The sequence below is a fragment of the Sus scrofa genome, chromosome 4 (genome assembly GCF_000003025.6).
Source record: "Sus scrofa isolate TJ Tabasco breed Duroc chromosome 4, Sscrofa11.1, whole genome shotgun sequence".
Classification (NCBI taxonomy): domain Eukaryota; kingdom Metazoa; phylum Chordata; class Mammalia; order Artiodactyla; family Suidae; genus Sus; species Sus scrofa.
In genome coordinates, this window is record NC_010446.5 from 15,577,175 (window position 1) to 15,604,072 (window position 26,898).

General features: G+C 46.0%; 1 protein-coding gene across 1 annotated transcript in view; it reads right to left on the minus strand.

Annotated features, from left to right (window-relative positions):
* The window catches only part of FER1L6 (fer-1 like family member 6), a 174,876-nt gene that overhangs the window by 141,554 nt on the left and 6,424 nt on the right, over window positions 1-26,898 (minus strand). Inside the window, 2 exon segments of the mRNA XM_021088953.1 lie at window positions 2,077-2,159; window positions 4,876-4,914. Of these exon segments, the coding sequence (XP_020944612.1) occupies window positions 2,077-2,159; window positions 4,876-4,914 (122 nt within the window).

Consider the following 26,898-nt stretch of genomic DNA (forward strand, 5'->3'; position numbering starts at 1 on the left):
AATCGTGAGATTATCATCTTTGTAATATCAAGGTATCCTTAGGACACAGTGCAGCTGTTTATAGAATAACATGGTTAATGCTAAGTCCTTCATCTTGTCTTTGAACCCGTTTTTCTATTGTAAGTTTAGGTTTTACCCGAAGGTAAGGAGTGGGGTTGGGGGTGGGGCAAAGGACTACAGGGCACCAGCAGGGGATGGCAGTGAAGGGGTGAAGGACACCCCTCGAGGAGATGTGCAGGGTAAAGATAAAGCACACCTGCCGTGCTGTTTTTGGTTTAGAAAAGGTCCAGAAAGCTAACCTTGGCGTTCCCGTGTGGCTCAGTGGGTTAAGAACCCAGCTAGTATCCATGAGGATGTGGGTTGGATCCCTGGCCTTGCTCAGTGGGTTAAGGATCCAGTGTTACCACAAGCTGTGGTGTAGGTTGCAGATGCAGCTCAGATCTGGCGTGGCTGTGGCTGCGGCTGCAGTGTAGGCTGGCAGCTGTAGCTCCGATTCAACCCCTAGCCTGGGAACTTCCATGTGCTGCACATGTGGCCCTAAAAAGAAAAGAAAAAACAAACAAACAAACAAAAAAAAACCCCAGAAAGCTAGGAGTTCATGTCGTGGCGCAGTGGTTATCGAATCCAACTAGGAACCATGAGGTTGCGGGTTCTATCCCTGGCCTTGCTCAGTGGGTTAAGGATCTGGTGTTGCCATGAGCTGTGGGCTCAAGAAAAGGCAAAAAGACAACCAAAAACAAAAACAAAACAAAACAAAACAAAAAAACAGAAAGCTAGCCTTGAACTGGATATTGTCAGGGCCACATAGCAGAAGTCTCCAGACACCACCTCAGCCCTGTGTCCATCAGAAGCAGTTGATGGTGTTTGATTCAATAATCCTGAGTGGCTCCCTGAGGCGGGGCCTGGCCTGCACTGGCACAGGCCACACTGTGACTGGGGGCTTTGCTCTTTGGGAGAAGGAAGTGGCCCCTTCTAAGTGCAGAAATCAGAGAGCCTGGCTCTACATTTCGATGCCGCTGCTTCTGGCTCCGCACCTCCCGTGCTCAGGGCTGGCCTCCTGAGTCTGTGCAGCCCCACGGGGCCTCCCTGCCCGTGGCTAAAGGCTCTGCAGACACCATCCAAACACCCTTAATCAGTTCTTCTTGGTTTTTTTTTTCTTTTCTTTCTTTCTTTTTTTTTTTTGTCTTTTGTCTTTTTAGGGTCACACCCACGGCATAGGGAAGTTCCCAGGCTAGGGGTCAAATCAGAGCTGCAGCTGCCAGACTACACCACAGCCACAGCAACGCCAGATCCAAGTCACATCTGTGACCCACATCACAGCTCATGGCAATGCCAGGTCTGTAACCCACTGAGCGAGGCCAGGGATCGAACCCACCACCTCACGGTTCCTAGTCAGATTCGTTTCCGCTGTGCCATGATGGGAATTCCATCCTTCATCAGTTCTTACTAACGGCTTTGCACTTTCATTTCGCATGGCTGGGCTATTCTGCAGCTGGTCTATCCCATGCTTGGCTTATCCTCTCTGCATCTCGGTAACCTCATTTGTGAAAGCAGGATAATAGCCCGGCCTGGCAGGATGACAGAGGGGTTAAGTGAGACAGTGTAGGTAAAGCCCCCCCCCAGAGCAGCTGCTACCCTCCCTCTGATTTTCAAAATCTCACCTGATTCTACCCAAGACCCTGTGCGGTCAGCCCAGCCACCCACATCCCACCTTCCTAACAAAGGGAGAAGCTAGGACTTGCAGCGGCTGAGTGACTTGTCCTGAGCCACAGAGCACATCAGAGCAGAGGCAGGAGCTCCGATCCCATCACTGCCTCCTTGGGGACCCCCTTCCACAGCCCAGCAGGTATCCACCCACCCGTTTGGTCCAGTGACCAGAGGACCAGTGGCACTGGAAGTGGGGGGGTGGCCTTGGCCCGCACCAGGGACTGGCAGGGTCTGAAGCCCCAGAATGCACCCCATTCCTCACCTTGGTCCCACAGAGAGTGAACCCCATTCTCATGCAAGGAGCCATCAAGTCTGTGAGACCAGTAGGCCCCAGGGTAGTGGTCCCTCCCCACCCCCGAAACGCCTCACCTTGGGCCCCCTTGTTGGCTAGGATTAACCCCTTCTCTGCTTTCTTCTTCTTCTTCTTCAGCTTCAGCCCGAACATCCCCTTTCTGGGAAAAAAAAAAAAGAAGAAGAAAAACTTAAAAATACAGTAATAGTAACTTTGACTCATTCAGCCCTGTTAAGAGAAAAGAAACACACAGACACACAGAGAGTTCTTCTGGCAGCTGACCAATCTTCTCATCCACCCTGCATGGGCATCAAAAGACAAGTGTCAGGATGACCCAATATGCTCTTCAGACAGCTCAACTTCTGCAGAAACCACATAAACGCCACCTGAACAAAAATCATGAGGTTCACCTAGAACCACACTTAAATGAGGCATGATAACCGGATTAGCTACTACGCGCACTAGCTATGAACCTACTAACCGCGCCAGCTGTTTCTCCATTTCTCTTTACTCACCTGTACCAGGCACCCAAAACAAATAGTGTCATTTAATCATGACAGCAACCTGCTCCTACCCATGTCACAGATGCGAAGCCAAGGCTCAGAGAGAGCAGGTAAAGTTTACAAGGTCACCCAGCTCCTACGTGTCTGAGCTACCCCTGGAACCAGGACTGCCTGATTTTAGAGCCCAGACTTTAACCACTGGGCTGCCCGAGGCCCCCTTGTCCCCCTGAGCAGAATGAGCACACTCTCCACGGAGGGGCTCCCTGACTACTTTTGAGGTCAAGAGGCCCTGGGATTTGTTGAGGTCATGCCACAAGCACACAGATCAGCTGACACATGGCATATGCCCAGAACGCCAGCTACTACTATTATTATTATTAGCTGTAAGCCCAAGGCTGTTTGGGGACCTCCTTCTCATCCCAGGAAAGGGCCCCAGTCCACTCTCTCTAACTGATACCAGGAGCATCCCTGACCCTCTGCCCACCTCCTGAGAGAATCCCTTTCTGGAGCTGTGTGGAAGGATGGAAGGTCAGAAAATGTCCTGGCCTTGGTTGGACATCAGGTGTAACAAGAGCATCCTTGAAGTCTCCCAGGAATCTCTGATACACCAGGGAAACTCCCTCTGTCTGACATTTCTTGAAATTCCCAATAATAGCTTTTGCATTCCTGCTTTCAGAGGAGAGTTACTGAGCAGAGGTCCCAAGGCCGGCCCCTTCCAGACCCTGAACTGCCACTGGGGGTCCCCAAGGGCTCCCTGCCATGATCATCTCACGTAGGCAGAATGTGATGTTTTTCGGAACTTGGCTGGCCAGCTCTACAGAATGACTATTCGAGAAGGCTGGCCACTTGCATCTGAAAACAGGAAGTTACTACCAATACATGACAGTGTCTACCAGAGGGAGGCTTAACGTTCCTGGCAAAATCTGACCTCTTCATCCTGGATGGCCTTGGCATTCTGAACCCTCTCGAGGGGCAGCCGGTGACTGAGGCAGTGGGGCCCCAGGTCACTGTCATGGGCATGAGAGGAAGGAGAGATGTCCCATGTCTTGGAGACAGGCTTCTCCAAAACCAAGTGCCTGTGACCCTGCGGTCCACTAGACACGCCAAAGGAAGGATACAGGATACGAATGTCCAGAACCACCTTCAGTGATTTTTCTTTGATTTGGGGGACAAACCAGTGCTGAGAAGATCTGCCCTAGACACAGCTCAGACCCCCTCCAGGGGAAGCCCGAAAGCGTTCCATCATGTCCAAAGAATTTACAACCAGCGCCGGTCTCTGGGGTGGACTGATGTTTGATTCACAAACACACAAGGTTGTTTGCCTGAAACCCTGACTCAGTCATCAAGGGCACTCCCTGCGTGACTCCCAGCATGAAAAAGCTTCTGGATGAAAATTGATTTCTCCTCCTCGGCCCCGTGACAGCCACAGTGTCAAGAGGGCATGGCTTGCCAGCCCTGAAAGATCGTGCCCCGGGCACATTGGATAAATTGGAGAGTAAATTAGAGCCACAAGACGCAGCTCAGGGCCCAGCATTGAGTCCACCTGTTAGGCTCCCAAACTGAGGGCTGGATGCTTAACTCAGATGAGCACGTTTCCTTCACACGTGACTGGCTATGTCTTATCCAGTCCACAGGGTGATGTTAAAAAGGAAACAGTGCTTTTAAAATGTAAAACATGCTATAAACTATTACAGCATTGATGATAAGAAAACTGGCCACCATATTCCCCTGAGTGAGTTTAGGACTTTTTTGTGTGTGCGTCTTTTTTTAGGGCCACACCCATGGCACAAGGAGGTTCCCAGGCTAGGGGCTGAATCAGAGCTGTCTCCGCTGGCCTCCGCCACAACCACAGCCATGCCAGATCTGAGCCATGTCTGTGACCTACACCACAGCTCATGCCAATGCCGGATCCTTAACCCACTGAGCCAGGCCAGGGATCGAACCTGCGTCCTCATGGATACTCGTCAGATTCATTTCTGCTGAGCCACAATGGGAACTCCAGTTTAGGCCTTTTTAAACATGCTTTGACGCTCACCGTGAGCCAGGAACACCACGCTACACTCGTTATCCCTGAGGAGTCCCCCAGTGTGAGCGAGGCATATGCTATTATTACCCGTGTTTATAAACAAGAGGTGGCCAAGGGTTTCCAGCCAACACACTGGCATCAGCAAGTAGGTCAGGAAGTTACCTCGTAAGTCTTTGCGGATGTCACCCTCACACCCCAGTCCCCATCTCCAGTTTGCGGAGGATTACCCCATAGGGACCCTCTCACCTCATAGAAAGGATGGGCCTCTCTGGTTTAGGGGTTATTGCATCGCCTCCCAGGGCCACCCCAAGGTAAGTCAAGAGACACACAGAAACCCCCATACCAACCTGGTCTCCTCAGGGTGAAATCTACCATGACTCCGATATCTGCATCCAAACAACGAGAGCATTAAACAGTGCAGGCGTTTAGCTTGCTTCCACACATCTGTCCCGGGGTGGGGCGGGGGGAGTGTTGCTGCACGTGGACCCCAGGGCTGGCGCTGCCAGGGAGGCAGTCAGCCTGGCACACAGAAAGGGGAGCTGGGCCACTGGAGTCTGGGTCTCATCTATGCCACTTTCTGACTATGTCTCTGGGGCTGGCTACGGGACCTCTCTGAGCACCAGACTCTTCTCCCACAGGAAGAGGCGGCACAGTTAATTCCTCTTTTCTCCCTGGGATGTCCTGTATGTGACCTCATTGGACCCTCATGCTGAACTGCTAAAAGCTCTGCAAATAGCTATTTTATTGCCATGTCCAAGGCCCAGGGGAGCTGGGATTAGGTAGTGGTTCGCAACCAGGTTCTCCGCGTGGCTTTCCACTTGTGCCATCAGATTCCCCTTCCAGAATTACCTTTTCTACCTTCAGTGCAGCACAGAAGCAGCTCAGGCCTAAAGGCCAAACACTAAGTTAATTGCATCAATGGGTGTCAAGAGTGCCCGCCCCTGCTGCTCCCCTTTCCACCTAAGAGGACATGGGTCGCCTCTGCACCTCACCCTCCAGACCTGGTCATAACATCCAGTGTAGGAAAAAAAAAAAAAAAACACTTTGATTTCTTTGATTTGTGAATTTCTTTTTATGATACTCTTATAAAGGCTTAAAAAATACATTTCATTTAATAAAACTCCTTTATCAAACACAACCCACGGATGGGAGAAAATATTTCCAAATGAAAGGACTGACAAGGGATTAATCTCCAAAATATATTAACACCTCCTGTAGCTCATTATAAAAAAAAATTTATAAACACCTCCTACTGCTCAATACCAAAAAAACAACAAGCCCCATCAAAAAACGGGCAGAAGATCTAAATAGACATTTCTCCAAAGAAGATGCACAGATGGCCAAAAAACACATGAAAAGATGCTCAACATCATTAATTATTAGAGAAACACAAATCAAAACCACTATGAGATACCACCTTACACCAGCCAGAATGGCCATCATCAGCAAAGTCTACAAACAATAAGTGCTGGAGAGGGTGTGGAGAAAAGGGAACCCTATTACACTGTTGGTGGGAATGTAAATTGGTACGACCACTATGGAAAACAATATGAAGACACCTCAAAAAACTAAAAATAGAATTACCATATGATCCAGCAATCCCACTCTGGACATCTATCCAGAGAAAACCATGACTCGAAATGAATATGTCCTCCAATGTTCACTGCGGCACTATATACAATGGCCATGACATGGAAGCAACCTAAACGTCCATCGACAAAGGAATGGATAAAGAAGATGTGGTACATGTACACAATGGAATATTACTCAGCCATAAAAAAGAATGAAATAATGGCATGTGCAGCAAGATGGGTGGACCTAGAAAATATCATACTAAGTGAAGTTAGTCAGTGAAAGACAAACATCACATATGATCACTTACATGTGGAATCAAAAAAAGGATACAAATCAACTTATTTGCAGAATGGAAACAGACTCACAGACTTTGAAAAACTTAGGGTTACCAAAGGGATGGGGGTCCAGTGGAGCAGGGGGGGACTGGGGGTTTGGGATGTTCTAAAATTAGGTTGTTGTGATGGTTGTACAACTATAAATAAAATAAAATTCATTAATTTAAAAAAATCCCTTATCAAAAGAATGGATTTGGATCGAATCAAGTCTATCTTAAAAAACAAAGCCAAACCAAGCTTTACCACCATTTGAAGTTATCCAGAGAGCTTTGGGTAAATTTCCAGTTGCCAGGAACTCCCTTCTTGGGTATAAGCTGTGTACTCATCCTACTTCTAAGACGGGCACATGTTTCTTAAAGGCAAAGCACCAAACACAGAAATCGCTATAATGTGGGTTTTGACAGAGGTTGTTAAGATATAAATCCTTGGAGTTCCCATTGTTGCGCAGTGGTTAACGAATCCGACTAGGAACCATGAGGTTGTGGGTTCGGTCCCTGCCCTTGCTCAGTGGGTTAAGGATCCGGCATTGCCGTGAGCTGTGGTGTAGGTTGCAGACGGGGCTCGGATCCCGCATTGCTGTGGCTCTGGCGTAGGCCAGCGGCTACAGCTCCGATTCGACCCCTAGCCTGGGAACCTCCATATGCTGTGGGAGCGGCCCAAAGAAATGGCAAAAAAAAAAAAAAAAATATATATATATATATATATATATATATATATATATAAATCCTTGTGACATCCTGCCTTGGCAAGACTGAAACTTTCTTCCTCTTCTCCCCATGATCTTCCCATTACCACGCTCCCGTTCATACCTATTTGTTTAAGGCAATGATGGTCAACGCTGGCTATGGATTTATGGGGGGTGGGGGACATTCTAAAACTGTCTCCCACACTATGGCCAGATCCCATCCAGAGAGTCTAATTTCACTGGCCAGCAGTGGAGTCACGGCCTCAGTAGTTTTTAAAGTTTCTCAGGTCATCCTAAAGTGCAGCAAGTTGCAAATCCCTGTGGCTAAGGAATAGTGCCAGGGAGCTGTGTTCTTGAAGACAAGATTCATATTTTTTAAAGGAAGTTCAAAGATAATTTCTTAACCAGAAAGAACAACGAAACTGAGGAAATTCAGGGTACTTGGTGAATACATGTGGGTAGGCTGGATGATTTTTTTTTTTCTTTTTAGGGCTGCACCTGGCAGTGTATGGAAGTTTCCAGGCTAAGGATGGATCAGAGCTGTAGCTTCTGGCCTACACCACAGCCATAGCAAGGTGGGATCCTTAACCCACTGAGCCAGGCGAGGGGTCAAATCTGAATCCTCGTGGATCCTAGTCGGGATCGTTAACTACTGAGCCACAAAGGGAACTCCCCGGCTGAACTTTATTGTCCAACCCCAACTCTTCTTCCACCCAACCCTCATCCCAGCAGTGGGCTCACAGAATTGGCTGCCTTCTCTAATCCTGCATGGGATCAGCCCAAACTTGATGGAACTGAGTCCTTCGGTTTAAAAGAAAATGATCAGTCCTCTATTGGGTCCAAAGTGTTCCAGGCAATGACCTGAATGAAGGGAGTACTGACTCCCAGTTTCATGGGAACCAGTTCATCCTTGCCTACTGTTAACATGGAATCCCCACCTCACTGAGGTCAACGGATGTTTGCCTGTTGGGTCTTCATCACATCCATTTCCAGCCCATCAGCCAACATGATGAGATCCAAGTATCACCAGCCCAACAGTGTCCCTGAAAACCTAGCTGTCCCTAGATTCTCTCACCTGCAAGAATCTAGGGACAGCACCTCCAAGGATGCTAATGGATGCCCCCTCCTGTGGTTTCTCCGAACCAAGGGTGACTCAGGGATAATTTGGAGCTACATCATGTAGAGCCAGCCCAAGTTAAGCCAGACTCTGACAGCCCTTCAGAGACCCTTGCCAAAAATTCAAGGGCAAAGTGGTAGGAGGGTGCTGCTCTAGGACTGTTCCAGAAAAAGGGAAACTTTTTCCTCTCGTATCTCACTCCCACCCCTACATCACATCTACAAGGCCCACTACGGATGCCATCTTCCAAGGGTTGGAGAACACTTTTTAACCTGTGGCCACTGGTCTTCATCCTCTCCTGCTCCTCCTTCTCTGGAGCTAAGACCAGCACATGACTAAGTTGGCTGCAGTGCAAGGAAAAGAGAGAATCAAACATCGCCAGGTCATGTTATTGACTCAGTATAGTTAAGGCTGCTGGATACTCCTGGCCCCAAACTTTCTCTTGCTGGCCCCCTAAGAAAGTGGTCTTTTTTCCTATTCCATCCTCTTTATGTCCAGGCTAATCAGAGCTCTGATCTATGTTCTCCTAAAGATAAAGGGATCAACCTCTAAGCCAAAAATAGGTTTTTTTGAAGTCCACAAATAAACGCTGGAGAGGGTGTGGAGAAAAGGGAACCCTCCTGCACTGTTGGTGGGAATGTAAATTGGTACAACCATTATGGTAAACAGTACAGAGGTACCATAGAAAACTATACATAAAACTATAAGATGACCCAGCAACCCCACTCTTGGGCATATATCTGGACAAAACTTTGCTTGAAAGAGATACACGCACCCTCATTTGCATTGCAGCACTATTCACAATAGCCAAGACATGGAAACAACCTAAGTATCCATCAATAGATGATTGGATTAAAAAGATGTGGTATATATACACAATGGAATACTACTTAGCCATGCAAAAGAACAAAATAATGCCATTTGCAGCAACATGGATGCAACTGGAGACTCTCATACTAAGTGAAGTAAGTCAGAAAGAGAAAGACAAATACCATATGATATCACTTATATCTGGAATCTAATATACAGCCCAAATGAAACTTTGCACAGAAAAGAAAATCATGGACTTGGAGAACAGACTTGTGGTTGCCAAGAGGGAGGGGGAGGGGTGCGAGGGATGGAGAATTTGGGATGCAAACTATCACCTTTGGAATGGATAAGTAATGAGATTCCTCTGTATAGCCCTGGGAACTACATCTAATCACTTGTGATGGAGAATGATAATGTGAGAAAAAAGAACATATACATGTATGTGTGACTGCGTCACCTCCCTGTGCAGTAAAAAATTGACAGAACACTGTAAATCAGCTCTAATGGAAAAATAAAAACCATTATTAAAAAATAGACTTATTTGGAATAAGCAGCTCTCTCTCCCTCTAGAGCAGCATAAATCAGTCTTCAAATGCCAACCCTTTTAAGACTTTCATCTTTTCTTTACTACCTAAAATTTGCTTTTCCCATATATTCTCTGTCTTTTGGCAGAGTGATGAGAGTCTGGCATCCTTTGGTTGGCATGCCTTTTTTGGGTAGGGTTAAGGATCTGTATACCAGCATCTCATGCCTGCTTTCAATAGCATCTGGTCCATAAATCATACGAAAGCCTTCTCTTTATTAACCATTTGCAAACCAGCCCTCCAAGCCCTTCTTCCTACATTCATAATATAAGACCTTCCTCTTAAAGGTCTTTCCTGGAATTAACACATTCCCAACAGGTCTCCTATAGAGGTACAAAGTCAGATCTGAGAAAACAACCCCTCTGGCTGCAGTAGTTACCCAGGGGCCCTACTCTGGTGGGTGGTTTTTTTTCTATATCTGCCTGGTTTCTCTGAAATTCTAAAACAGAACAAGATATACTGCACTGTAAAAATCCATGCTCTCTTTCTGATCTTCTGGATATTCACAGCAACTCAGGGCTAAAAGTGTTCTTAAAAGTCATCCGTCCCTTACACTGATGTTTAAATTTTTTTACACCTGTTTCCATTAACTTCAACCTACTATATTTCTGAAGTATCTCTGGGCATGAGGAATTCACTACCTTCCAATCTATCCAGCTAGTTCAGTCATAGCAGTTTTCAAAGTATATAGAAGTTCAAGCGTAGTTTCTGTTGCTGCTCAACCGAGAGAAAGCTTTTATGTTACAGTGTCCACCTGAAGTTGTAAGAGGATAAACTAGAGGAATTTTCTTCAACAAAAGGCTGGTGGTGGGATGAAGAGGGAGAGAGCGCCTTGGAGCAGCCGCGGGTGAGAGGTTTGAAAGGGGCTTGATGGCCCTTGAGGTTGGCAGGGTTCCAAATGGCACTCGGCTCTGTTCTAGAAGGTCTCTGCCATGCAGCACATGCTCGGACAGGAGACCCACATGGGCCTTCAGCAATTCTGCTCTCCCTTCCATATGCCCTGGAGAACACCTTTCTCCTGGCCAACCCCTGAGCTGGCCTTTTAAAACATCTCCACAGTGTCAGAGTTGGAGGAGGGAGCAGCACATCTGAAGACCTAGAGGCAGAAGTGGATGCAGGATTAAAAGTGCCCCTCTCTCTGGAGTTCCTGTAATGGCTCAGTGGTTAAAAAACCCAACTAGTAGCCATGAAGTTGCAGGTTCAATCCCTGGCCTCACTCAGTGGGTTAAGGATCTGGCATTGCCGTGAGCTGTGGTGTAGGTCGCAGACATGGCTCGGATCCTGCATTGCTGTGAGCTGTGGTATAGGCCAGGAGCTGTAGCTCCGATTCGACCCCTAGCCTGGGAACCTCCATATGCCACAGGTGTGGCCCTAAAAAGACAAAAGACAAAAAAAAAAAAAAGTGCCCCTCCCTGCAAGCATGGAGTAAAGTGGAAAGAAGCAGAGGGGAGCAAGGGGACCAGAGAGGTAGGCAGGAGACAGATGACACAGGGACTCTACCATGGGGAAGGGACTGAGATTTTGTCCTAGGAGAAATGGGGAGCCATTAAAGGGTCCAACAGGGGTGCTTTGTTCTCTCTCTGCCAAGGTCATTGATCTTCTCCCCTGCAGGATCCTACCACTCCCACCCAATATCCACCCCTTGAATCAGTCTGTTATCATCATGGCTGGGGACTTAGTGGCCGGTTTTAAGTTGTCAGTTGCTTCTCTAATCAGATGGGCTGGGCAAGCCCCCCAGAGCAGATCCTCTTCAAAGGTACATGGCTTGGCCAGTGCCTCTTAGTTCTGTAACTGTAAGGTAAGAGATCCTAGAGGAAGAGGCTCTTTTTTGCCTCTTGACCAAGACTCTGCCTCCACCCACCCTTGGGTACTTAGATTTCAGAGGCTGCTTGGGCAGGCAAATCTGTATGGGGCCTGGGGACTTACCTGAGAGGAAAGGGATGGAGACCCTTTTGAGGTCTGATGATATTAGAAATATTCTGATGGATTATGTTTGTCTCTGACTGAGGTTCACTGGCTGGAAAGAACCCCAGGATGGTGGGGTTGATGGGAGAAGAGACTTCATCATGAGGATAAGTGAGTCTAGATCGTAGACCCACGATCAACACCAAGACTAGAGAGTCATGGGGGAGGCTGGGGCTGGTCCAGGATGTGGCTGACGCTGGAAGCCCCTCCGCATTCAATGGCCTTGGTCTGAGCTGGGTAAGCATCCTAGGACATCCTTTATGGAAGGACTCCTTTTCTATAGGGATAGAATTTGGGGCGATGGGAGCAAACTCTGACTGTGAATAGACAGATCTCGTCTCTTTGTTTAATGTCTAAAAGCAAAACTGCAATTTATGCCTCCAGGGAAACTTAAGAGTAGGAAGGCACGTCTTCACCAAAGACAAGCTGAACACTTCTAACTTGCTTGAGCAATGACTCTGATTGATAAAAGACAACGTGATTTACTCGGAACCCAAGCTAGTGAAGAAGGTCATCCCCCGACACACTGTTTGATGTGTGTGTCTCCCCTCCCCATTAGGCCAGGTGTGGGGTGTACGTGAGTGCTTCGCATGAACTAGGAACTCAAGAGGTGCTTGTGTGATAGCGTGAATAAAACTCTCAACGGATAAGGCAGCCCTTGCCTCCTAGGCTCCCGTGATGAGATGCTCCCTACCTCACGACTCAATGGACGGATGACCACACACACTCCCAAAACATACAGCAAGGCGGAAATGAGAACGGATATTGGTTCTTCCAAGACGAAACAGTTGAGAGGGATAACAGGACGATGCCATTTTGGTCAAGAAAAGATGAAATAATGAAGTCAATTCCGCATCTATCTTTGGGCAGAATGACTAGAGCAAACAGGTTGAGTGAAAGGAGGGGTTGGAAAAACAATTCGAGATTACTTTTTTTTTTCTTTTGTCTTTTTGCCTTTTCTAGGGCCACACCTGTGGCATATGGAGGTTCCCGGGCTAGAGGTCGAATTGGAGTTGTAGCCGCTGGCCTACATCAGAGCCACAGCAATTTGGGATTCGAGCCGCATCTGCGACCTACACCATAGCTCATGGCCAATGCTGGATCCTTAACCCACTGAGCAAGCCCAGGGATCAAACCTGCAATCTCATGGTTCCTAGTTGGATTCGTTAACCACTGAGCCACGATGGGAACTTCCTCGAGATACTTGATGGGAGGGATTATCAAGGATCTCGAGCTCAGCGTCAGGGGTGGGAGGAGGCTAGGGAAGACCAAGGAGGTGACCTGGTGGCCCAATCTGCCCAGCCCCTCCCCCATCCAATCAGTCTGAGGGGCTTCATTTCATTTGCTTTATACATTAAGGAGTCTGAGTAACATATGAATACACTTTTAAAGTTTGAGGAGTTCCCACTGTGGCTCAGTGGTTAACAAACCCGACTAGCATCCATGAGGACACGGGTTCAATCCCTGGTCTCGATCAGTGGGTTAAGGATCCAGCATTGCCATGAGCTATGGTGTAGGTCACAGACTTGGCTCGGATCCCGAGCTACTGTGACTCTGGCGTAGGCCGGTGGCTACAGCCCCAATTGGATCCTTAGCCTGGGAACCGCCACATGCTTCGGGGGCAGCCCTAAAAAGCCAAAAATAAATAAATAAAGTTTGAAAACCACTCATCCAGACCCACCTACTCACTTGACAAACAGGGAAACTGAGACCCAGAAAAAAAGTAGGAACCAGATCAAGGTCATATATCTGTTTTTTGAAATTGCTGGGATTTCTGGGTACTAATTTATCCTATTTACTGCCCAGAAAGGCTGAGACTTCAGCAAGCATGGACTGCCGCAGCCCTTCCTCTCCAAACCCCACCAGGCAAACTATCAACAGATACACTTCAAATGTCATTCATTCAAAAGTGGATTTTTTTCCTTCCAAGGAGATCTACTTCAGAACGCCTGTGCATTACAGAAAATGCTCCAAGGGGTTAAATATGGCAGCCCATGGTCCTCCATATGCCTCGAAAAGCCAAATGAAAGGAATTTCACCACTGTTCAAAGCAGTTCAGGGCTGAAAATGAAAGGCTATGGTATTTCAAATATAATCTGCAGAGGCTCCCATCTCCTTGACATGTTTGCATTGCTTAATGGTTTCTGCAACCAAGAGGAGGCAAAATCCACTTCACTCAAGCTGATTCGTTCCAAGAGCAAGGACTTTAATTAGTGCAGCTGAGTGAAGCGCTCTCATCAGTCACAACTTGAAATATAGCGAGGCAACTCGATGCAATTACTCACAGCCCGCTTCCAGGCAACCAGACCCTAAACAGATCTCAGAGGGGGAAAAAAAAAATCCCCACCAGAAATACACTGCTTCTGTTGTCACTGGTGTCCTCGATGGAAGGAAATGAACCCGAAGGCTCATCTGTCATGCGCCCAAACACAACTCTGAAGGCATTTTAGAGACGCTTTGTAGAACAGGTTGTCTCGAGGGAGTCTTGTGTGTGAGGTTTATAGGGTCTCAGGAACAACAGAATCCCATCAAGCTGTCTCTCCCTCACTCAGCCAAGACTTTTTTCTTTTTTCTTTTTTTTTTTTTTTTTTGTCTTCTGCCTTTTTTTTACGGTTGCACTCGTGGCATATGGAGGTTCCCAGGCTAGGGGTCGAATCGGAGCTATTGCTACTGGCCTACACCACAGCCACACCAATGGCAGATCCAAGCCGTGTCTGTGACCTACACCACAGCTCATTGCAATGCCGGATCCTTAACCCACTGATTCGGCCAGGGATCGAACCCGCAATCTCATGGTCCCTAGTGGGATTCGTTTCCATTGCGCCACGGTGGGAACTCCATCAGCCAAGACATTTCTGAAGGCTCTGCTCATCTTCCTTTGAAATTATTTTTGCAAAAGCTGGAGTTTGAGCCTCCTGAGTGGGAGTAATAGTCCTTGGAGTTTCGGGCTTAGCTCAGGGTCCAAATGTGTTGAGTCCCAAACACTCAGAGGCATCCCAGTCCCGTTCCTCTCAGTCTCCACTTGGAAACACCGAATAGAAGAGATCCAAAGTTATGCCGAGCCCTTGACCTCAAACTCAGGAGACTCTCACTAAGGCTTATTCCATATAAACAATGAGAAAGGATACATTGATTTCTAGTCCACTATAGGAGAAAAATCAGAAGTGGAAAAAATTATGGTGAATTTACCTATAATCACAATATATCTCTACCTAGACCTGCTTAAGATCCCAATTTACGCAGTGATGAATGTTACACATAAAACAAAGAGGGGGTGGAGTCAAGCCCCAAGGAGGTAGCTGGGGACTATGGGTCCTACCTGAACCCTCCCCTGAGCACTTTGTCACATGTGAGACCCTAACAGAAGCTCTGCGCGGGAACAGAGCCTGGCAGTATTTCCACAGCATCCTGGGTCAAACGTAGGCTCACAGCTACCTTTGGCCTCTGCTTTATCATCTGAGTGACCCAGAACAAATGGCATAACTTCTCTGTGCCTCCATTTTTTCACCGGTAAAATGGATCTCGAATAATATTTACCTCATAGTGTGTCAGGGATTAAGTGGGTTTATATGTGTAACGCCCTTAAAACAGTTGCTGACAAATGAAAGAAAATAGCTACAATTATTCTTATTTCAAGACCAGAAAGTTGAGGCTCAGAGAGGTTTGGCAACTTGCTCAAAGTTACCCAGCTACAAATTGGCCAAGCTGGGGACAGGGCCTGGTCTCCTAACAGTCTGCTGAATATTTTTCCTTCCAGACTATGTTGAGACTGGGTCGTTATCCATTGTACAATGTGTAATTTATTCAATGTATTCACCCATTTTATTATTTAGTATCTCTATTCAAAGTGCTCTGGGACAATCATAATAGCTGCTGTTTATTAAGCATATAGGATAAGCCAGGCATTGGGTTAGGAGTCTCCATACTTTTTTTTTTTTCATTTAATTGTCCCCAAAATCATCTAATGGAAGTGTTTAATCTCTATAGAGGTGAAAATTAAAGCCTATAAGGTTAAGTAACCTAAGATCCCACAGCTCTAAGCTGCAACCCAACTCTAGCCTGTCCAACCTCCACGCTATACCACCTTCCAAATAGCAATCCGAGCCATAATTTTTCAAGCACCTAACAACGTCAGGTCCTATGCAATCCTCACTTCCCAGAGGCTGAACACCGTAGCTCAGAAAGGTTTGGAAACTTGCCTACAGCCACCCAGCCTCTGTCGTTGAAGCCCAGGCTTTTTGCACTCTCTTTGGGACCTCCCTCATCATGACCCAGGTTTTGAAGAACAAACAGAAGAGCTGCATTTTCGAGAGCTCCCAGCAGCCCAGACTGCAGCAGAGTCCAGCTCAGTTATACAAAAAAGAGCAACAAGTCTCACCTTGACCGGTGCCGGCTCCTAACGGTGCCCAGAAGTACTCGCACTCACCAACTTCTTGGACCCGAGGCAGGTCAGCAGGGCAGGAGGTCTTGGGAGGAGAAAGCCTCCCCTCTAGATGGAATGGGTATCGGGCACAAGGTTGCCTCCTCCAGAGGGGCAGGCGTGTTCCAGGAAATGCCCTTTCCACTGCATCCGCCAAGCAGCTCCCTATCTGTTTGAAATCCAGTGCCCACGGCTTGGCTTGGCTGCCAGAGCCCAAGACTCTGACCTGCAAACACAGCAGCTCACACCACATCCTGAGATTAGGGGCTGCCGGAGTGTTTTACTCCAAGTCAGGTAGCCACTGTAGATCAAGGCGCTCCCTTCATCAAAGGCCTTCCCAGACGCGCCCCCTGCTGCAGGCTCAGCATGTCCCCATGTTCCTTGTGCTTTTTCTTTTCATCACTTATCATAATTTGTCATTTTAAGTGTGGTGTTTTTTTTTTTTTTTCATGAATGTTCACTGGATAAAGTTTCCATTAGGGTAGGAACCTTCTCTAACTGATTCTAGGAACTCTCTCTAGTTGATTCACTATTGTCTCCTTTGCACCCAGCATGTAGAATGAATATTGAATTCATTCATTGGTTCATCCCACAAACATTTATTGAACAAAATGCTGAGCTGGTGCAAAGAAATGTACAAAGAAGGAATAGACCAAACTTCCACCTCTCAGGAAAGCAGAACCAAGCAGATGAGCTACAGTCAACTCTTTAAGAAATTACCCAGTTGCTTTTGACTTTTCCAAAAGGGGGAAAGGATGAATTGGTAAAATTCAAAGCGGTCAATAATATAACTGATACGCAACTCTGGAAAATGAACTACTGAAGGGCAACACTGTTCAGTTATCAAGAATATCACTTATAACTGGAATCTAATATCCAGCACAAATGAACATCTCCTCAGAAAAGAAAATCATGGACTTGGAGAAAAGACTTGTGGCTGCCTGATGGGAGGGGGAGGGAGTAGGAGGGATCAGGAGCTTGGGCTTATCAGACACAACTTAGAATAGATTTACAAGGAGATCCTGCTGAGTAGCATTGAGAACTTTGTCTAGATACTCATGTTGCAGCAGAACAAAGGGTGGTGGAAAAATGTAATTGTAATGTATACATGTAAGGATAACTTGATCCCCTTGCTGTACAGTGGGAAAATAAAAAAAAAGAATGAAGATTGAGAATTGTCTTAACAATTCAATTAGCTTCAGAATTATCTCAGAAATTCTCAAAAAGAGATACTATTCTGCAAAGCAAGATGGTTATGAAACTCTCTTCCTTCCTTCCCCACTCAGAGAAGTTCCTCATCATGGAGCTGCTACATCAGTTCCAGATACAAGTACAGAATATATCAACAGAAATCATCCCCTACCTTCCCCTATGCTTTGCCTCCTGCCATGTGGCCTTCTACCAGAGGGAATACTTTTCAGCGTCTACCATCATTATGCCACATGTCATCTTAGTCATGGAGTGTTTCCTTGGAGAACTCACAACAGTTGCTATCATGATGTAACAAACATGCACTCGTTACCTATTAGATGCTCACCACTGTAGTGAGCCTGTGGGAAATTCAGAGCAGTGACAGCAAAGACAATATGTGGTGGTCAAGGAGCACCGTGGCTTTCTAGCAGCTAATGCACTTGAACAGGCTTCAGTCCCTCCAGAAGAATATTCTTTTCTATTTCTAGAATGCTTCACAGGTTACAAAGAACTTTCACATACAGCTATGTGTCACCGCAGCTATATGACATAGAAAGGGTTCTCTCCCATTTTATAGATTAACTCTTTAGGTTCTGGACCCTGGAATAACTTACTCAAGGTTGCATAGCTAACAAGGACCAGACTGGATGCTGTGGCAGTCATGAAAAAGTGCCACTCAGATCTCCAGCTGCAGGAAACACACTTGACTGACAGCCCTGGAGGCTACATCTCTCGATTGACCACTCTGTTGCACTGAAGCCACACTGACCAGGGGCTGCTCGAAGCAAATGCGGAAGCCCAGCTAGTGAACTAATCCTGCAAGACCTGGGACTCCTCTAATGGATGACTTACGTGCACTGCAAGATGCCTGGAGGAAATTCTCTTAGAAGATTTTTCATACCCGATTCCCCTTTCTTCCTGCTCTCCAACACAGGAGTCAGACCTGTATCATGGTCTAAAACTCTTCCTTCTCCTACTCCTTCCTCTTTATCCTTCCTGGGTGTTTCCCCAAATAAATCTTGAGGATGCCAATCACATCTTGGAACCTGCTCTTTGGAAGACCCACACTAACAGAACTCTAATCCCGATCTTTTATTCACAAACGGATCTTCCACAAAGAAAGCGATTCCATTTGGAAATACACTTGGGAAATGTTGGAGTCAACCCAGTTTCACAGGGCTTCTTGGATTCAACAGTATACTTATGCAAAATAAGATTGCTCAAAAGCACAGAAGAGTTCCTATTGTGGCTCAGCAGAATCTGACTGGGGAGTTTCTGTGGTGGCTCAGCCAAAACGAAGCTGACTAGCATCCATGAGGAGGCAGGTTCGATCCCTGGCCTTGCTCAGTGGATTAAGGATCCAGCGTTGCTGTGAGCTGTAGGTCAAAGAGGTGGCTCAGATCTGACATTGCTGTGGCTGTGGTGTAGGCCAGCAGCTACAGCTCTGATTTGACCCCTAGCCTAGGAACCTCCATATGCTAAGGTGTGGCCCTAAAAAGACAAAAAAAAAAAAAAAAAAAAAAAAAAAATCTGACTGGTATCTATGAGGATGTGGATTCGACTCCGATCAGTGGGTTAAGGATCCAGCATTGTTACAAGCTTTGGAGGAGGTCGCAGATGTGGCTTGGATCTGGCCTTGCTGTGGCTGTGGTGTGGGCTGGCACCTGCAGCTCTGATTTGATCTGTAGCCTGGGAAATTCCATATGCCAGAGGTGCAGCTCTAAAAAGGCAAAAAAAAAAAAAAAAAAAAAAGGCACCACAGAATTTAGGGGTACCCAACCTGATTTGGCAGCAAAACTTTTTATTCAATTTCCCTGATCTGGAGACAGGAACACTGCGGCACAGAGCACAATTTGAGACTTCCTGCTAACAAGCAGACATCTAGCCTTTCCTTGGCATTGCTAACAAGCCTCGAAATGACGGTTTGAAATTCCTTTCTCTTGCTCATGTGCAATAACATTTCCAAAAAGCAGGCTGAAAAAGCAAGGGACCCAGGCATTGCTCAAACAATGTCATCTTCCCTGGGAGAATAGGAAATTAAGTTTAAAAATTTGCTCCTATTTTTAGTAAAAGCTTTGATTATGATTATTTAAAATGGATGAGACAGGTGAACTGACATATTAAATATAAGCAGCATATTCAAAATTGTCTACAGGCTTTAATCCTGGACCTGTTGTTATGGGCATTACTCTGTGAATTGATATCAAAATATTTCCACGGAATGTCAAAAGTCAGTGATGGGACCTCAGCTCCTCCTCATGATTCAACACTTGAATGAAAAGGGAATAAGTCCAATGGTACAAATTGCGTTACAGGCTTTCTGTAAATTTCCCAGAGCTGCAGAAGCTCAGCATGTTTGACGCTTATTGGGAAAAGGCATTTCTGTGTACCAAGGAGGTGTTCCCTGTGTCAACAGTCAGGTGAGAGCCACCTCAAAGGGCAAACTTGGGTCCCTTAAGGGCAAGAGACCCAAAAGGAGTCAACGTGGATTCAGTCTTCTTAAAGGACACAGGTTTCCTTCGTCTCTTTCCCTGAGAAGCTTGGTAATGAAAAGACGAGGTTCTTGGCAGGACGGAATGGGAGAACCACATAATTGCTCTTCATCACCCACCATGGAAACAGGAAAGAGCAACGGGGCTTCAGAAGCTGTGAGTCAACAGAAGTCACCAGGAGGAAAGGAGTACAGAGAAATTAGCTGGCAGGAGCAGCAGGTGGTGGATGCAGAGTCAAGTAGCTGAGTCTAGATACTGACAGAGCAATGAAGAGGCAAAGGAAACCTGATGTCAGGGCTGAAGTGAACCCTGAGCAGGATACCAGGTCCTGAGCAATGCTGCCGTCCCTAAGAGCGGGCACTGCCGAGGTGTCTGCTCGTCCACGGGGCTGCCTGCAGGAATCAGTCCACATATAATAATAACAATAATGGTAATGATGATGATGATGATGATTGCAATTATTATTATTATTAGTTGGAGCATTAATGATTTGCCAGGAACTACAGCGCTTTTCTATTCGTATCTCATTTCATCCTCAAAACGACTCTATATAGAGTATCTACTATTGTCCCTATTTTACAGATCAGGAAACAGCCACACAAAGTGCTTCAGTTGACTTGCGCAGGATCAACCATCCTGCAGAGAGTAGAGGCAAGAGTGGACTTTGACACCTTTGCTCTTAACTGCCAGGCTTCATTGCTTGGTTATCCCATAGTCATTGTAACCATAGGACAACTTCCATTATTGGGGATAACCTGCATGTTACTTTGTTCTGTGCAAACTCAAAGAACACAACTCATACGTACACTGCCTAACACAGGGGGATCATAAAAACTGGCTATAGGACAAGTCTCTTTCTGAAAAGTACCATCATGGTGTAAACGATCCAGGAGAAAGAGGCCATCTTCATTCTACGATTGATGTACAGTAAAAAGTGGGTGATTTGGATTCCATGTAACTACAAACTCTGATATGTGGAAAGTGCATTTGATTATCACTCCCCCTGATTTCTCCCCAAGTATAGTGAAAGCTCCTGGATGACAGAGACAAGATATATTTCATGGGAGTTCCCATTGTGGTTCAGAGGAAATGAATCTGACTAGTATCCACGAGGATGTGGATTTGCTCCCTGGCCTCAATAACTGGGTTAAGGATCCAGCTTTGCTGTGGCTGTGGTGTAGGCTAGCAGCTGCAGCTCCGATTTGACCCTTAGCCTGGGAACTTCCATATGCCACAGGTGTGGCCCTACAAAAAGAAAAAACAAAAAAAAAGAAACAAACAAACAAAAAAACCATATATTTCTTTCTTTCTTTCTTTTTTTTTTTTTTTTGTGCCCTCAGCATCCCCTCCAGGGGGTAGGCATCCAATTAATATTATACAGAAGGTTTAAAACTGTGATAGATTTAAATCTCTCTGCAATAGTCAAGGCAAAGAAGAACAGTAGTGTGTGTATTTGCCAACTCAACTCTGGAATATCTCCTGGAAGCTGACTTTTTAAAGCTTGACTACTATACATCAGTTTTATTAAGAGCCATCCTCTTCTCTTAACAATCAGTAGACCAGAAAGTGCTAGGTGGTTTGAGTCCAAGTGGATGCGATGTCACAGTAACCTAATGTTGCCTTAGAAAGTTCACCACTGTCTATTGAATGGATCAGGCTGCAATCATCTTTTATCTAAAAATATCAATGCACTTTTCAAACTCAAAGGGCAATGGCATAATTAACCGGGTAGATGATGCTAAAGAGCCTCGAACGTCTATGATGAAAAAGTAGGGCTCCACACTGCGGGAAAGAGCAGGCTGGTCTTCATCTCTTCCCCAGGACCCAGCCTGCTCATTGAACTTGACCCTGAGGAGTGTGGGCTACCTTCTGGGGTTCTGAGTTTGAAATAACTGGGAGGGTTCGGAGCAATTTAAAGCACGTGGGCAATTCCCTTGGGGCATCCCTACTGGCTTTCATCCTGGTGTAATATCAGGTCCCTGATGACATGGCCAAAGACCACCTCTGACCAAGAGGCTATTCTTTCCACCCTGATGCACAGGTATATTTCTTTCTTTCCACATGCTCAGCTGGCATTGTACAGTTGTTCAAGGGAGATATTTGCCAAGTGACATGCAAGGACACTTCCCACCTGAAATGTCTCTGCCTTGGTGAGATCTTTAGACATTTGACTTCTTTTTGAGAGAGATTTTTCACCTCATCATCTTCTCTATCTTCCTTTCATTGGCCCCCTTTACAAAGCATCCTCATCTCTAAATGTGAGAACAGAAGGCATTTAAACGGGTGCAAAGCAAACAGATAATTTTATAATTGGCTTGCTGCTCTCATTGTGTTATTCAGGAAACGAGTTAACATCACTGGATGAAATCATTTTACTTTGGTTTTCATTGCCATGTGCTTCTCATCTTCCATCACCGCGGATACGTGCCAGGAGTTGCACTGACCAGGCGTTCACCAGCCTGCACTTGGCTGAGCCCATGCATCTGCCCATCACCATCACCAGCAGGGTCTGCACCCAGCGACCTCTCACAGACAATAGTGACGTTCCCATAACCCCTTTCTGGAGCTTCAGTAATTAATAAGCCCAGCCTAGAACCTGCCAGGGTTTTTTTTTGCCAAAGTTCTGGGGTATGTTTGCCAGTACAGGAGCTGGGAATTGTTACCTTCCTGCTTTTTCTAACGTTTTAGTCATAAGGGATTAGGTATGAACTTGGACAATCATATTCCAGAAAGCAAGAAAGGGCTCAGAAACTGATGGGGACATATCAAAAGGACACAGAAGTCAATTTGAAAGGACTCCCTCTAGCAAAATACAAAATAATTTGAGTCACAAGATAAATAATGATGGGAGTGGATTTTAACACATTAAATAATAATGCAAAAACCCACACTGGTACTGAAAGGGGGAAGGGTTGGGACAGGAAGAGAAGGGGAGATTTATTTTTATACTCAAAGGGAATAATAGAATTTTTTTTTTTTTTAGGGCCGCACCTGCGGCTTACGGAAGTTCCCAGGCTGGGGATTGAATTGAAGCTGTAGCTTCAGCCTTCACCACAACCACAGCAACGCCAGATCTGAACCAAATCTGCAACCTATACCACAGCTTGCAGCAATGCAAGATCTTTTAACCCACTGAGTGAGGCCAGGGATCAAACCCGCATCCCCATGGATACTAGTCAGATTCTTAACCCTCTGAGCCACAACAGGAACTCCGGAAAATAAGGTTTTAAATCACCATTTTATTTTATTTGCTTTTTAGGGCTGTACCTGCAGCATATGAAGGTTCCCAGGCTAGGGGTCTAATCAGAGATACAGCTGTGAGCCTATACCACAGCTCACAGCAACACCAGATCCTTAACCCACTGAGCGAGACCAGGGATAGAACCTGAAACCTCACGGTTACTAGTCGGATTCATTTCTGCTGCGCCATGATGGGAACTCCTAAACCTCCATTTTACCATGCCTATAGTGATCATTAATTAGCTAAGAATCATCAATGGAGGCTAAAAATCTGTTCCTGTATCCTCTAAAGTTATTGCTTATCCTACCAGCCACATTCCACAACTGTCTATACTTAATGTGTTAAGTCTCTGGTCTGTTGAGATTATAAGAATCTCCAAGGCGAGACAGAGACAGTAATATTTGACAGCACACAATGAATCGTTGAGGAAGCCATTAGAAATTTGTGCATGGAAAGAACCTTCCCAGGTTCTGTTCCATTTCATCCTTAAGAAAAAAATCTGAGAATCCCCGGACAGAGCTTTCCCGAGGTGGCCCATTGCAGTGTGGCCCTGACAGCTGACCAAGGGATTTGTACCGGATTCTTAACCAGAATCCTGCTCTACTAGCTGCCTTTTGTCCTTGTAACCCAAGAAGATTTACTTTGTCACAACAGGTGTGTTCCCAGTAAGGGAATTTCAGTGGAACCAGCAGAGGTCCAGACACCCTGACCGCAGATCAGACCCTCAGTAAACACCCCTCCTCCGTCACATGAAGAGGAAGTGGGGGGAAGGGGGCTGATTCTTGGCAATAATCATTTTTCTTAGGAAGGTGGTCAGGCTGGGTAAAACTCATCCGTGGACCATGCGAAGCTTTGGTGGGGCTTTTGGCACTTGAGACCCGGATTGTTTAGAAAGGCAGCCTCCCAGGAGGTTCACGAATCCCCAGATTCACAAATGTCCATTAACATATTATCCTCATTGGATGTAATCAAAGATATGGAAAGTGCCAGCAAGATCTCCAGAGTCTCGGTGGGAAGGACTGCTAGGCCAAGAGCAACAGAACCGCAGTGGGGTGGAAGCTGGTGAGGGTGACACTCTGCCATCAGCTGAGTGACCCGTCTCCTATACCAGCCTCGAGGAAGAGGTTCAATCCCTGCCTCCTTCCCAAGGCGGCCTGAGACAGAACCCTCCATTCTAGGTCATTGGAGGCCCTTCTCAAAGGGCTAAAACCAGGACTATTAGGAATGGCATTTGTTACTCAGCCATAAAAAAGAACAAAATAATGCCATTTGCAGCAACATGGATGCAACTAGAGACTCTCATACTAAGCGAAGTCAGAAAGAGAAAGACCAATACCAGATGATATCACTTATATCTGGAATCTGATATATGGCACAAATGAAGCTTTCCACAGAAAAGATGCTCGTGGACTTGGAGAATAGACTTGTGGTTGCCAAGGGGGAGGGGGAGGGGGTGGGAGGGACTGGGAGTCTGGGATTAATAGATGCAAACTATTGCCTTTGGAATGGATAAGCAATGAGATCCTGCTGTGTAGCACTGGGAACTATATCTAGTCACTTGTGATCGAGCATGATAATGTGAGAAAAATGAATGTATGCATGTATGTGTGAATGGGTCACCTCACTGTGCAGTAGAAAATTGACAGAACACAGTAAACCCGCTATAACGGAAAAAACTAAAAATCATTAAAAACAATAAAAATAAAAATAAAAGAACGGCATTTGTCATCTGCAGCAATATGGACGGACCTAGAAGTTATCAGACTAAGTGAAGTAAACCAGACAAATATAAATATTATATGAGATCGCTTACACAGGTGGAATCTAAAAATTAAAAATGATGCAAATGTACTTATTTACAAAGCCAAAATAGACCTACAGACATAGAAAACAAACTTATGGTTATGAAAGGGGCAAATGGGGAGGGATAAATTAGGCATTTGGAATTAACAAATACAGATTACCATATGCAAAATAGGTAACCAACAAGGGCCTACTGTATAGCACAGGGAACTAGTTACTCAGTACCTTGTAATAACCTATAAGGGAAAAGCATCTGAAAAAGAATACACACACACACAACTGAATGACTTCGCTGTATGCTTGAAACTAACACACCATTGTAAATCAATTGTACTGCAATTAAAAAAAAATAAAATTACTTCATTAATTTTTTAAAAAAGGAATGGCATCTGCTTGTTGAGATAAGCCTTACCACGTGCCTGGCACTCTGCTGAGTGTTACACATGCGCCATTGCATTTGGTCCCAAGGTGACCCCTGAAGTGGGAACCATCTCCTTTCTATTTTAAAGATGAGAGGATTCAGGGGAGCCTGGAGAAGTGCCCGGGTGGGACATTTAGACAACAGGGGGTGGAAAGGGAATTCAAACCCAGGCAGTCCATCTTGGAGCCCATGAGTTTGGTCATGGCGCCCTCCAGCCCAAGTCATGAGTATTCACTCACTGTTAAGCTCTGCCTCGCCTCCTCCTCTGACTTTAAGGCCCAGCTCAAATGAATGGCTTCTACCTCTGCCTCGAGGGCACATATGTGACTATAAATACAAATATAATATATACATAATATAATCTCTTACGGCATTGTCGGTTCATTTATTCTTTATAGATACCAAGGATTCATGGGACAAAAAAGGCAAAACTGGAGAGGGAGAGAGATATGGTTATAAAAATATAAAAGGTCACGGAGTTCCCATTGTGGCTCAGTGGTAACGAACCCGACTAGTGTCCATGAGGACTTGGGTTCAATCCCTGGCCTCGCGAGCAGGGGGTTAAGGATCGGGCATAGCCATAAGCTGCTTGCAGCCCAGATCCCACGTTGCTGTGGCTGTGGCTGTGGCCGCCAGCTGCAGCTCCAGTTCCACGCCTAGCCTGGGAACTTCCATATGCTGCAGGTGGGGCCCTAAAACAACGAATAAATATATAATATGCATATTTATATACTATTTATATAAAAGATCAGCCCATGGGATCTCTGTAGTGATGAAAACATTCTGTTTCTAAACTGTTGGATCACAAGCTAACACAGGTGATAAAACTATAGAACTAAACACACACACACACACATGAGTACAAGTAACACTTGGAAAATCTAAGATCAGTGGATTGTTTCTGTGTCAATATCCTGGTTGGGAAGATGTTGGAGAGAGACAAGCAAAGGGTACACAAAACCTCTCCGTATCATGCCTCCCACCTGCATGTTATCTTTACTCTCAATCATCTACAATTACCTCAATAAAAACTTCACTTAAAAAAAGAAAGGATTGCCATCTAGTCAGATAAATGTAGCACTAGAGGCACAGGCCCGAATGACTCAGTCGTGTACATGCTTATCTTGCCCCCCTCGTTTGCAGTTTCAGTATGGGTGGGGACCATGTCTTATAAAACCACCACCCTAGGAGGACATGGCTATTTAGGAAGAGTTCTCTCTCTTGCACTGCCTCTCATGTTCTCACACTTGACTATACTGAATGGCATCTCTGGCTAGATTAAATAGAAAAGGAGGAGTTCCCGGTGTGGCTCAGCAGTGACAAAACCGACTAGTATCCATGAGGACACAGGTTCGATCCCTGACCTCGCTCAGTGGGTTAAGGATCCAGTGTGGCTGTGAGCTGTAGTGTAGGTCGAAGATGCAGCTCAGATTCCCAGTTGCTGTGAGCTGTGGTGCAGGCTGGCACCTGCAGCTCTGATTTGACCCTTAGCCTGGGAACTTCCATAGGTCACGGGGGCAGCCCTAAAAAACAAAAAGAAAAAAAAAAGTATGTGTTAAAAGACATAAGAGTGTGTCAGTCTTTCAACAAAACCTGGAAAACCAAGCTGGAAGACGGCAAAGCCAGAGCAATGCCCATCTCACAGCAGAAACAACCTCTGGGTAGACACCACCTCTGGGTTTAGCTACTTGCTTATCCACACTGGAAACCACAGGGTACTGCCGGAACCTC